Raw genomic sequence first — 12751 nt, forward strand, 5'->3', positions numbered from 1 at the left:
AGCCTAGTACCTAGACCTCGGCAAAATCTCTCCCAGCTTGACTTTGCTCGCCCCCATATTTGACATGGTGACTGGCTGTACTTCATGCTGTCGCGAGGGACTACAACATGTGGTGTCCTTCATCTCCATCTTGTTGTTGGCAAACAACCAGCTAACTCCATGAATCTGGTGATGCTTGCCACCCTGACGCCCTACCATCCCTCCATTACAATGTCTAGAATGGGATATGGGGCGTGTGGGCGGATTATCCTGAGTTCTTTGGGAGCCGCTGCGTGCTCATAGCGGAGTGAGCTCATACTATGGCCGTAGCGAAGACGCCGGCGGGAAATTCATTGCTGTCAGCCAAGATGGCCGTCAAGGGCGATGATAAACGCACAGGAAATAGCCCGCAAGGCAACAAGCAATCATGTGAAGGAGGCTGCAAGGTCGCGTTAAGATTGCAGTTATTTCCGACATAACCATGACTGCGTCTAGCGGTTCAACCACGTCAACGAACAGACGCACTGGGAACTTATCTTGCTCCGCATTTTCAATGGAAGCGTTGACATGAAAGACCACCCAGGCTCATGAAAGCCAAGATATAATTGATTGTCTCAGGGTGCCGCCATGTCAGGGTCTGAAAAGTTTCAGAACACGTCGCTGGCGTCAGTCTCCTCGCCCCGAATCAATGCAGCAAGATTGGAACAGGACGGGGACTTTTTGGCTGCCAGAGTCTCAGACAACCAACCCTTGTCCACAATGTGGCTAACCCAAAAAAACGTCGCGCTGCTGGTACACTAGAGCTATGATTAGCCTAGGGAATATGTAACACATGGTTACAAAACATGGAACCGTCTCTATGAAACATCCCCCTTTCCCGTTCATGGAGAAAGCGCTTCGTGCCGCCGAGGCAATTACTAACTTCTAGTTGGTTTTGAACACGGTTCTGGGAGGAAAATAGAATAGAAAAAAAACAAAACGGAAATCTTCGTGCAGCTGCCTTGAGAGATTAGCACTGGATTTTGAGTCAGGGCAGGTTTTTTTGGCGGCTTGTTACAGACAGTTACAAACCAAGGTGAAAGAGATGCTCCTACAGTTAAAGTGCAAGTTCCACGGCAAATGGCCACCATTTTTGGCTGGCGCTGGTCGCCGGTTCAGGGGGCACTTTTCCCCGGGCGCCAAACTTGGACACACGATGGTTAACACGCGCACACCCCGGACTATCTTTATTGTCAATCATTGACGAACATCCCCGCGGAAGAAGTTAGTCCTTCCAATATTAAAAGATGACCGTCAATCTTGGTTGAGGCCAAAAGTTGTAGCATATTCCAATGTGTATATTGCCCAACAGCCAGTTGCCTTTGAGCCTCTTCGCTATCGCCGCTCGGACGCTTGATCTCGATGCTCGGCGCGCGATAGGGGATCCTGACCAGTGACAACGTGCATCGTATTTCCAATTGTTTCCGACCAGGTCTTTACGCGAACCGATTGACCCCGCGAATCTTCAACCAGTTTGATCGTGTTTCGTTCGCGCAGGGAGCCCACACGGCCAATCAGCTCGTGCGCATCCATCAACCCGTGGCGAGTTGGTTGTGACACAACAGCACAGCGGTGAGGGTGAGATGGGGGCGAGCACTACCCTGCCCTGGCGGTTGGTTGCATGCCGGTTTACGGCGCTGCTCACTCCATGTTTAGTCATCCATCACCAGTGTACCTAAAAACCCGGCCCACGCCCGCCGTCAAGGCGGTTGTTTTCTCTTCTCCCTTGCCTCACAATTTCACTGCTTAGGTATTCATTGTGCCGCCATTCGGAATATAATACAGTGCGTGACGCATTTGAAATTAAGCAGATCAACTCTCTTGAATTTTGGTTTCAAGGCAGATCCATCACTAAACCCTCTGCGATCGGACAGTATTAACTAAAGGACCTCGAACCAACAAAGACCGCACTATCTCACAAAATCAGCACTGCTTCTCTCGATTACGACCATGGCTCAAGCGCATTCACCGATGCGGATCTGCGTTGCAGTACACAAAAAAAGTCCATCTTGGTCAAAGGCGTGGGACTCTCCGAACGAAATTATCTCAATGGCCACCGAGTACCTTAGTCAACGAAACAACTTACCAACCGGCTTGACCCCTTTATTCCTGGCCAAGGAGAGGTGGGAAACGCGTACAATGATTTGTTTTGACCTATTCCACAATGACTACGAACCGGAAAGCGCACACCTCGCAGAAAAGAATCAACTCCCGGTTACTATGATCGCCCTAGCCACCGATCTGGAGATCATTACCACGACCAAGTATATCCAGGTCCAAGTCAACCAGTCTATCCGAGAGTTCCATGATTACTATGGCCTTGGGAGCCGACCGCCTTTTGCCGTTGATCATGCGAATGGCAACATCCCGACATATCGAAACCCGCGGACGTGTCGGCGCCTCGGTTCGTAGGATAATTGAAGATTTCCTGCAAGAATGAAACAAAGTCAGTGATCAGTATGCCTGGCGCAAGTCCATGATATTTTCTGTCACAACCTTTGAAGATGAGGTCTAATCAAGGGGGGCTGGGATATGCGCAAATCATGCACTTCCCACCGCTAACAACGGTCACTGTCGACCCATCCTCGTAAATTTCGTGGTCTTAACCACACGGCTCGGTGCAAAGGTCGCTAATTACTCCATTGCATTCGTTACAGGTTTTATCGCGTCCACGAATACATTCTGGCTTGTCGTTACGAAAATTGGTTGGTGTATAGTCGCGCATTCGGTCAAATTGATAGTATACCTATGCGGCCGAACTTGCTGGCGTGGCTGGTTTCTATTTTGAACTGCTAGGTTGGCGAAGAACTCGATTTGGTGTCAATGGATGGTTGTGATGGTAAGAAGGGCATGTCAAATGTTTAAGAAAGCAAGGTCTGACCATTAAATATTAGCCTAGGTATGTATGTTGTCAACAAAATCACTTGGAAGAGTACCCCTAGGGATGTTCTTTCGCAGCAACAGTCGAGTAGGCCACGGGTTAGTGGCCAATCTATTCAGCCGGGACAAATGAGCACTGAACCAGCACCCACCAAACTTTGGTGGGGGCACATGTTTCCGAACATTGGTTGAGAGGCTTGTTCCCATTGGCGAAAAATGTGACAGCATACAACGACTTCCGTTCCGACTGGCACCATTCATCAATAAAATGGGCAAAAGGGATCCTCGCCGAAGCCGCCGAGTAGCATTATCTTGCTGTTTGTTCAGTTTCTTCCTTGTGATTTATTATGCGCTAGACCACAAAGATTTGGGTCATCGGATTTACAAAGCATGACCAGTTCCGCCAACCTCTTCTGTGATTCGATCTAGCGCGCGTTAATAAGTAAAGTACCTAGGTACTCGATGACATCTAGGCCTGCTTTTGTTTGCCCACCCATGCAACCGCCGACCGCACATATGGGGGTGGGGGGCAACCGTATGGCAGCGGCGTGAAAAATGCGGCAAAGTAAGCTTTGTGATCTCACGGTGAGGAATGCATGATCTCGTGTTCAGCTAACTCCCAAGGTGGCGGCCAAACGCGCCTGAAATGCCTGCGTAGCCGTGCAGCCTATCACGTGTGACAAGCTTCTGACTGTTTTTCCCTTCCACAAATAAAACCCATCAACATTACGAAATCCATGTTAGTTTGCAAAGTGACGTGTATATCTGCAGCAAGCCGCACAGTACATCGTTGCAATCTGATTCAGCAGCAACTGTAATTCGCTGACCGTTTTGGTCCAGCGCATCAGATATTGGCGACGACCCTGATTGGCGATACCGCTTCCCAAATTCACCAGTGTGCCCCAAAGCTATGAGCCACCCCGCGGTCCTCGCCTAATGGAGGGTGGCACGGCAGTTTGCAGCCCCGTCACCCATGACCAATACCAGAGCTGGAGCATAAAGTGATGGATCTTAGTAGACTGGCCAGGCTGGCGCATCAAGTAAAATCAAGATGAAGCGAAATTTGGTTAGCTCTATGGATAGACAACCCAGAGGCAAGCCTATACGAGGTACATGAGAGAAGCCCACATAGCGTTTCGATTTCGCAAGATGGGAACATGACCTACCACGCAACCCAGCATGCATAGATACATGCCAACTTGATGTGGACCTGTGTGGATTTCGTGCTGGTTGCACGTACGTTTGGGTGGTTGTGATAGCAGGGATCACGTGACTTGTATTATCTACTGATATATACCTACCTAGGTATATGGGGAAAAAGGGGTGCCAAGATCTTCTTCCTTTTACCTCATTTTTTCCCTTTAGCGATAGTAATGAACTCGTTTCGGGTGCTCACCTGTTCCAAGGTCGTTGACCTACCCTGTAACAGGACACATAGTCAAACTCGCCTGTGACTTGAATGGGAAGGCAACGAACGTGTGCGCTTCATTGGTGGCATATCCCGACCAACTTGAAGATTAGTACTAGGGTCAAAGGGAGTTAAATACACACCCATATCCTATGCGAGATGTCCAGTCGAGTTAGGGCGTAAAGGCATTAAAAATAGCGAGCTGCGTTATATATAAGCTGCCGATTTACGTTATTAGGCGAATATCAGCCCAAATATTAAAGCCATAACCGAATAAATGGTGCTAAAAGTGTAATTTCCTCGCTCTTGTTTAATTACTTTCCCAATGAGGCGGTATTTTATCATTATAATAAAAATAAAAATATTTTTGGAAATATTTTTTACGCAAAAGTAAAACTTAAAAAATCGATTTGTAAATTGCGTTTATTTATTTTGCTGCATTTTGTTAACCGCCTATTTTTTTTAAAAAAATTTTAACGACGAAAAACGCAACTTAATTTTGCGTTTTATATAAGTTAACAATTCGCCCAAAAAAGTATTTAAACGAAAATTTGGCATTTTTTTAATCCATTTTTAAAAAAAAAAATGTTTTAACCCATTTTTGCCAGGCGTACCCGGCTAATATAATTTTGGCATTTCTTGGCTACCAAAAACGGTTAAAGCCATCGATTTTTACCTTTTTGGGACGGTTAAATAATCAAGCAACAGCGAGGAAATCACACCCTAAACGAAGTTTAACAGCAGAACTAAGCTTCTTTATCAATTACGGCTGGGAAAAGGCAACCTCATGCATATTTGTTTCCATCGTTGCTGCCAAAGACAAAAGTGTTGCTCTGCTTTTGCAAAGATGCCAACCAGTGCTATTTTAACCTCTTTATGGCAAAATTTTCAGCATCAGCAGGCAACAGGGTGAACCATAGCATCAAAGGCGGAACCTGGTTTTTATACCTCCGCGATATGACCGCAGTCGGCCCGGCATCCCCCATTGAGACAACCATGTCATAGATGAGGAATTGCAGTATAAGAGAAGCGATGGCCTTTGCCTAGGTATCTAATTACCAATTTTTGAATACAACCCTAGACTTGACTGGCATACCTATCATACTTGTTCACATCCTATTATTTCCTTTTCCAACTCATATTCACGACTCTGAACAAACTTTTGATCGCATTTTAAATATGCAATTCCGATCTATCTTTGCCATCGTTATCGCGGCAACCCATACCGCCCCAGTGTTGGCTGGTAAGAAGGGCGATTGTTTCATGGGTCTGTACGAGGCTGGCGGTCGGAACCCAAACCATATTATTGGCCAAGAGACGCCGGATGATTCTGGCATATTTGAGCTTCGGCGCGAGAACGGCAGCGTAATTCAAGTCAAGGTTAAGAAGTGCCAATTGGTGGCTTACTGGGGCTGGGTTCCGTTGGGCCAGGAGCTTCGAGTTTTTCCAAGCGTTGGTTACGACGCTAAGCGAAAGACCGCCCCCCTCCCAAGCCTGTCGCCAAACCGGCATAGTGGTCAAGGACTCAAGGTGCGGGGCGCTAATACCTGGATAGCATTCTGAGGGACCTCGTCCTCCGAAAGAGAACAAGGAAAACCAGCAAGTAGCAAAACGTAATGGTGTTCCCCTTTGGCTAACCGGACAAGAAATGTTTCCGGAATTTGAGTTCTTGGTCAATCTTTCTTTGTAAACGTCCCAAATTAAATAAAACCCTATTCCCTAGCGAACAAGACACTCAATCACTCGATGCTTTGCGTTTAATCGTCACTTCTGAAGAGTCAGTTCCCGCATTTTCCCTGTCCGACTTCTATTCTTTCAAGCAGTGATCTCCTAGATATCAGGCACCGATACACGCTTCGCCGGAATCACGGAAGATGATCAAGTCGGTCATCACTGTCCCCAGATCATGCCAAGCCTCTGAAAGAAACTAAATAACGAGTTTTTGGGAACAAATCCAGCATAGGTGAACTGCCACCAGGCCGCGAATGAATCTGACACTGCGTCAGCCGTCGCACATTTGAACAAAAGATGCCCAGACGTATCATTGCCACGACAAAAAAATGCATCCTTACCAGCAACGGGCCCCATTTCGGCAAGGCCAAGAGCCTCCACCGCCCACGGCGCCACGAGCACCAGCACGCCAACCGCGACAATGGTGGCAAAGCCAGCCGTGAGGTACGGGTGTTGGTGCGGAAAGGCAAAGACAGCCTTGGCGGCATCCTCGGCCTTGTCGATAAAATCTCCCAGAACGGGGCCGATCTTGTCCCGGCCTTGCTTGATGAGCGCCTCCAGGCCTGCAACGATGGCCCGCGCGATACTCTCCGTCCAGCCTTGTTCGCCGACCGCGTCGTTGACTTGGCGTCGCAAGGTGGGGCCATTTTTCTCGGCCACGCGCAGGAGTTGAATGACGTCCTTTGAGATGTCCTTGGCCGAGCGGACGGGTTTGGGGTCGCGGCGTGGTTTCTCGTGGTCATCGGGGGCGTGATTGTCGCGTGCTGTGCTGCCAAAGCAGTTGGTGATTGAATTGAGAAAGTCCATGTCGCCGAGGTGATGCGTTGATTTTTTTTTTTTTTTTTCTTGCGGCGTTTGTGAGCGGGCTCAATTATTCCGTTGCTTTGTAGAACTTGGGCTGAGGGGACGGCCAGGTGAGCTGAGGAGCCTTGAGTAGAAGAAGGATGGCGAAAGTGGGGGGACGTACCCAAATACGAAATGGACGTCTGGCACATGTGACGGGCGATGGTCCGCACAGCTCGTAGATGAAGATGCAGCATGTGCATGCATGTAAAATAAGGCGACAAACTAAAAATTGGAGGCTTAGCAGTCAACGCCATGCATTTTCGGAGTGTTTGTGTCACACAGTCTGCAGCAACGGCTGCAACGCGGAAAACCTGCGCAGGCTGACATCCCCACCTTCGGTACCAAGTAGATTTTTGCCGAGCTTTGTTAGACCACCTAATGGAAGTGATGATCTCAACCAGCCGGACAAACATTGCTCAGCCAGCTTCTTCGCAGTTCCGTAGGTACCTACCTAAGCATGGCACTCAAGGGCGGACCGGTTCAATATTGTTCGTGCCTTGCCTCTGTACTGCCTAATGCAATACGGAGACGCCTAAACGCATCAATCATAGCTTTCAGCAGGATCCCTAAGGACAGGTAGTATGCTCAAATCGCTGGTGACTCAAGTGATAATGTGAGCGGCCTGTGAGTTTCTGCTATACTTCACCTCAAAAGGGGACTGTAACAGCGACTTTAGTCTAATACAAGTGTTGGCTGGCGAGAAAATCTTCAGAACCAAATTCTTTGCTCAGAGATACCCAACAAGAAACGCCGAGCGTTATACAACGATACGAACAGCGTCATCCACCGCTAAGAGCAAGATTCACATCTGTTCCTGGTTGGCCTTGATATCTTTATGCAATGCTGGTAATTTGATTTGCAAAAGGATGGAAATGTGTATCGTTCTTAAACGATTCTTCCATTGCCATCCTCCATCATTAACACCTGACTTTGTGTTTTATTTCCTCCAACTCGTCTGGGCAGGGAGCCTCGCTAATGCAACACTGGAAAGCATCGTCATAAACGCAATAATGGCATCCGTCTTCACTGGACAATGGAGCCTCGAAAACTGGGATTAAGGCCGGTGATGTTATCGCGGGTGGAGTTGCCTCAATCCCCTTGACGACGGCGAAAATGGTGTCAGTGTCGGCGTTCCAAAAGCGAAAGACAAGTTTGCTCCACCCTTACGACAAGCATTGATAATATATGTTTCTATCTTTGGACGTCGAGCATGTGGAGCTTGACGCTTATTTTAAAGACCTTAAAAATACTCTTTGGCTTAGTCATGCGTTTGTTGCAGCGTTGATAGTGATTCTCCCTACCGGGAGGTCGTTGCAATCAAGAGCCACCATGTCGGCGTTGCCGACATGGTGGAGAAGGGCTTGCATCGCTTTACCCTTCTGTCAAGCAGCTGCTCTTTGACCAACAGATAGTTATGCAAATATTCAATAAATTGGACAAAATCCTGACTATATTGGACGAATAAATAATCATCTTCGACAACCACAGAGTTTCCAAACATATTATAGAGAAAGCCCTGGCCTTTAGACTACACAACTACCCCTAGTAAATTTACCGGCGAGGATTGGCATTGTTTTTCTTTTGAAGCCAATTCGAATTGCGTAGTCCGGGGACAAAACTATGTAGAATACCTAATAAAATGCTAACACCAGGAACGAGGATGACGTAGGTATTTGATGGGGCTCTGGAAGTTACGCGTAAGTGCAGGGTTAATTTGAATAGGTTTCCATTCTACGTCCACGAATATATCTATTCAAGCGTAATTATGTACATCGGCCGGGATACTGAAGTTTGCTACGAGCTAGGACAGCGATTTAGTCAATGTATGGATTGGCCTCTTGGGCAAGTCATGGTCTTTGTCATTTATAACTTTTGTTTTCCGCCATCAATGCAATTAATAATGAACAGGGATTCGGAGCCTTGTTGCAAAACCACCCAAGCTGGCATAGCCGTAAATTAACATCAGCCAAATAACCTTTTATATCAAAGTTCTCAACTAGGTATTTTTATCACCACCATCGATTTCTCATAGTCCTTTAGGTTTTGGTCTCTTTACCTATACAAGTGGAACTCCATTTCGACTCTTTGGAAGCCCGTACATTTCAGCAGTACCCAACCGCAAACATGCTTCGCTCTTGGCTGGTTCACAGTTCAATTCTGCTGTCGTTTCTAGGCCAAACCTCAGCCACCTTTGAGGAGTGTAAAAAAGGACTAGTTTACCGCGGCGACTGGCGCAGTCCTCAACAAGTCTTCAAATCAGGGTTTTCTGATGGAAAGAATCCATACACGCCATCGAATGACCAGATCGACTTGACGTACGTGTCGGTGGCAAAATCCGTACCACATGCTAAAGAATACGCCAAGAGTCATAAACCTAGCCTTCAACTATGTTCCTATGTTTACCGCATCAATGTCGAGGGGCTCGACTGCGTTCCATTCGGCATAGTCAAGTCCATGTACAAAAGGAGACGCATTCCGAACAATTTCCCGGACGAGCAGGGACACGCAATAATAGACAGTCTCCCTTGGAGTAACGTGGAGGGATGGATCCAGGTTTGCCCGTTCGCCAAGTATCACGAGCGGAGGTGGGTTGCAAACCCGGACAAGGAAAAAGGGTCAAAATTCGATGCCTTGAGACTACCTGCCGCGCAATCGACAGCTGCGCAACCGGCATGATAGCAGAGACGGGGGTTCGATCCTGGGTATCCCTAGCTGCTTGGTAGCCGCGTTTTCCCATCGTTGTTCAATGGCTTTGTAAGAGCAGGGCATTGGGTTGAACAGCAGTGACTAGCGCATTCCGGTTGGATCCCTAATGTTGTTGGATAAATGCACGTGCAATGCACTGCCCTTACTTCTAAGGCGCGATGGATTGCCTTTGTATGAGTAATAAAGAGATATTATAATAATTTGTATTAATTGTTCATTTCAAGCCGAATCTTTATGCGCAGACCAGTTTGTGAACCGTTCGTTGCTCGTTGGTGTCATTGTGTTTGTGTGAGCGCGGCATGTCTTCAACTCTGTGTGGATTGGTGCTGGTGCACGCATCCCTGAATAATTACCGTAGCATGTGACTTTTATTTTGCCTATAAAAGAGTAGGGCTAACAGTTGTAAGGTGGTTGGCTTACCCTATAACAAGGATAGGCGTGTGGAGTATGATGGGCTCTGAGGTGTGTGTACACTCGTGGCTTGATTCATCCATTACAATCAATGCACAGAATACATATCAGGCGTAACTACTGCCATCAAATGCTTTGTTGGCTTACCATAGGTCTCAAAGCTTTGGACTGGCTCCAAGCCCATTCTAACAAAGTAATTTCATAGCCGAAGGTCACAATGAAGCTTGGCCAAATACCAACTTGACTGTGTACTTAGGTTAGCACAGTATGGCTAAATTGAATTTGGAGAGCAAGAGAGAAGTAGTTCGAAAGCATCTATTCAACGTTTTAGCAGGGGTGACTGCTTTTGTTCTAAATAGATTATTTACAAAGAAATCAACCAGGCCTTTCTGCTTTGGCTGCCCCCCAAACGGCCACAGCCGTGTACGGGAGCCATATACTGTGGCATCAAAGACACCATACTAACAAGTTAAACCACTGACACCTTTGCTTCTTACTTGGTCCCATTGGATCCGTTGGCTCCATCCAGCGTCTTTTGCTTAACTTGGTCCTTCAGCCACTGAGTCTGGCTCACACCCGCACCGCCAGGCTGGGCCTCCTCGGGCGTAGGCTTGAGGTTCGCGGCAAAGATCTCGTCCGCGATGCCCAGGCCGAGCGGCACACCGCCGATGGGGAACAAGCCCTCCCTGTCGAACCTGGTGGCGCGCGCCTCGTACTTCACCTCGGCCGCGGGCTTGTACTTGTCCGACCCGTCCGGGTTGAGCTGGTACGGCCCCTCGCTGGGCTCCTGGTTCGGGTTGGGCACCAGGACGTCCTGGGCGGCAAAGGCGTCGAAGCGCCAGTGCACGCCCAAAAAGACGCGCGAGAGCGCATTGTCGTGGATGCACGACCACAGCGACTCGAACCTGACGGGCACGCGCGTGCGCACCGTCCCGACCTGCTCCGTGATGGGGCGCGACGCGTCGTAGTCCTCCCGCAGGTCCCGGTTGATGCCGTTGAGCTCGTCCGACACGAACTCGATGGAGATGTCGTCGGCGCCGTCGTCGGGGAAGTCGAGGTTGTCGCGCTGCTTGTAGTACAGACGGGCCATCTGGAAGGTGGCGCCGCCAAAGGTGGCGTGGCCGGACGGGTAGGCGGGGAAGGGGGGCTTGAAGTTGATGCCGTTGTTGTTGGTCTCGGGGCTGCCGACGGTCTGGAAGAAGGGGTCGCCCAGACCGGAGGGGTGCTCGCGGATGCCGCTCAGGGGCCGCCAGAACTCAAAGGTGTACTTTTCGCGCCAGGCAAAGACGCCGGCGTCGCTCATGGCGGCATTGCAGAGGGCGAACAGCCGGGCAAAGTCGGCCGTGTTGGCGTCGCTGCTGATGTCGGACTGGTCCGGGCGGCGATCAAAGGCGAGCTTGCGCAGCATCTGGTTGTACAGACGCGGCGGGGTGCCGATCAGGTTGGTGCCGTCGTAGGCCCAAAAGTATCCCGTGACCGACTGCGCCGGGCTGCGGCGGTTGCGGTTGTCGTCCGGGAGGGCGCCCGAGCGGATCGCGTAGAGCAGCGAGTCGATGTCCTCGACGGGGTCCTCTCGTTCGGCACCAGCCGGGGGGTCGGCGAGGAGGTGGTTGTCAGTCTGGACGGCGAACCGTCTGGCGTTGCCATAAAAGGGGGCATATGACTCGGCCACGGCCTGCTTGGGACCATTGGGGTTGTTGGGGTCAATGGGGATCAGCCTGACTGGGTGGTTGGGCTCGGGGCGGAACTTGTAGGGACCGTCCTTGGGGCGGTAAGCACCCTGGCCGACGCCGGGGTCGCTGGGAGGAATGAGAAGCGCGATGATGGCCCTGGCAATGCTGGCGCCGAATTGGTACTCGGGAAGTCTGGCATCCAGGTTGGAGAAGCGATCAATGGACTGGCTGATCATCTGCCTCAGGGCAAAGGTCGTTTTCCTGGCGATGCTTGGCGAGGGTGTCGTGTACAGAGCCTCAAGGACGGTGATGGCGGCAGCTGCTACGGCGGTGCGTGCTTCAGTCAAGCCATCGTGGGGTGGCAGCTCAGGGAGGTATGGAGTGAAGGCCTCGTCAGCCGGAGGGTGGATGGCGAAAAAGGCGTCATGGATGGCAAGGTGCAAGACACCAAGCACCCGGGACGAGGCAGCGGGGCCAACTTGGGGGTTTGCTGCCAGGGAGTGAGACAGTCGGTTCAAGTCCAGGGCGAGGTTGTTCCAGTAAAGAATGTAGTTGTTGTTGTACTCGGCAGGCTCACCGGTGGGAGGAAGAATGGGGATCCCAGACATTGTGACACAAGCTTGAAGTTCAATGAAGCTTCAGTTATACAGAGCGAGCGGTGTAATTGAGTTTGCGGAGTATGAGGTGAAGACGATAAGGCCAATGCCAATGCCAATACTTGGCAACTCTGTCTCGTTTTCTCTCTGGGCTTGACCCCTCTCTTTTATAGTGTTGAAAAGGAAATATTTGAATGATTCTATTTGAGCCGCTTGGATTCCATCACCTCTCTGGTCATCACTCTGCCTCGAGGTTCAGAGTGCCATAATAAGTCCAAATGGGGACATTATATGCACCTTCTGACCCTTCAGCCACATCCGGAATATGCTCTGCCCCTTTTGTCTACGCGGATCACTCTGCGTTGGAATAGACTCATCAAAGGCTGTTTGTCAGCTGGTAGAATATCGGGTTTGCCTCTATAATTTGTCGGTCCTTCCGCATGAAAATGACGTGAATGGACATCACCAACCTGGTCATCACG

General features: G+C 49.7%; 5 protein-coding genes across 5 annotated transcripts; 3 read left to right on the forward strand and 2 right to left on the reverse strand.

Moving 5' to 3' along the window:
• The first annotated feature begins 1762 nt into the window (after nucleotides 1–1762).
• MGG_02206 (uncharacterized protein) lies at nucleotides 1763–2789 on the forward strand. The gene is made up of 2 exons (XM_003708922.1): nucleotides 1763–2464; nucleotides 2676–2789. The coding sequence occupies exon 1, from the start codon at nucleotides 1969–1971 to the stop codon at nucleotides 2428–2430; it is 462 nt and encodes a 153-aa protein (XP_003708970.1). The 5' UTR covers nucleotides 1763–1968; the 3' UTR covers nucleotides 2431–2464; nucleotides 2676–2789.
• A 2696-nt stretch (nucleotides 2790–5485) lies between these two features.
• Nucleotides 5486–5869, forward strand: MGG_02207 (uncharacterized protein; the record flags this gene model as incomplete). Its single annotated transcript, XM_003708923.1, has 1 exon — nucleotides 5486–5869. The coding sequence occupies one exon, from the start codon at nucleotides 5486–5488 to the stop codon at nucleotides 5867–5869; it is 384 nt and encodes a 127-aa protein (XP_003708971.1).
• Nucleotides 5870–6196: 327 nt separating this feature from the next.
• MGG_02208 (uncharacterized protein) lies at nucleotides 6197–6844 on the reverse strand (the record flags this gene model as incomplete). The annotated part of the gene is made up of 2 exons (XM_003708924.1): nucleotides 6197–6297; nucleotides 6379–6844. The coding sequence occupies 2 exons, from the start codon at nucleotides 6842–6844 to the stop codon at nucleotides 6197–6199; spliced, it is 567 nt and encodes a 188-aa protein (XP_003708972.1).
• A 2163-nt stretch (nucleotides 6845–9007) lies between these two features.
• Nucleotides 9008–9559, forward strand: MGG_16059 (uncharacterized protein; the record flags this gene model as incomplete). The annotated part of the gene is made up of 1 exon (XM_003708925.1): nucleotides 9008–9559. The coding sequence occupies one exon, from the start codon at nucleotides 9008–9010 to the stop codon at nucleotides 9557–9559; it is 552 nt and encodes a 183-aa protein (XP_003708973.1).
• A 934-nt stretch (nucleotides 9560–10493) lies between these two features.
• On the reverse strand, nucleotides 10494–12281 carry MGG_02210 (vanadium chloroperoxidase; the record flags this gene model as incomplete). Its single annotated transcript, XM_003708926.1, has 1 exon — nucleotides 10494–12281. The coding sequence occupies one exon, from the start codon at nucleotides 12279–12281 to the stop codon at nucleotides 10494–10496; it is 1788 nt and encodes a 595-aa protein (XP_003708974.1).
• Between the last annotated feature and the right edge of the window lie 470 nt (nucleotides 12282–12751).

Source organism: Pyricularia oryzae, chromosome 1, assembly GCF_000002495.2.
Source record: "Pyricularia oryzae 70-15 chromosome 1, whole genome shotgun sequence".
In the NCBI taxonomy this organism is placed as follows: Eukaryota; Fungi; Ascomycota; class Sordariomycetes; order Magnaporthales; family Pyriculariaceae; genus Pyricularia; species Pyricularia oryzae.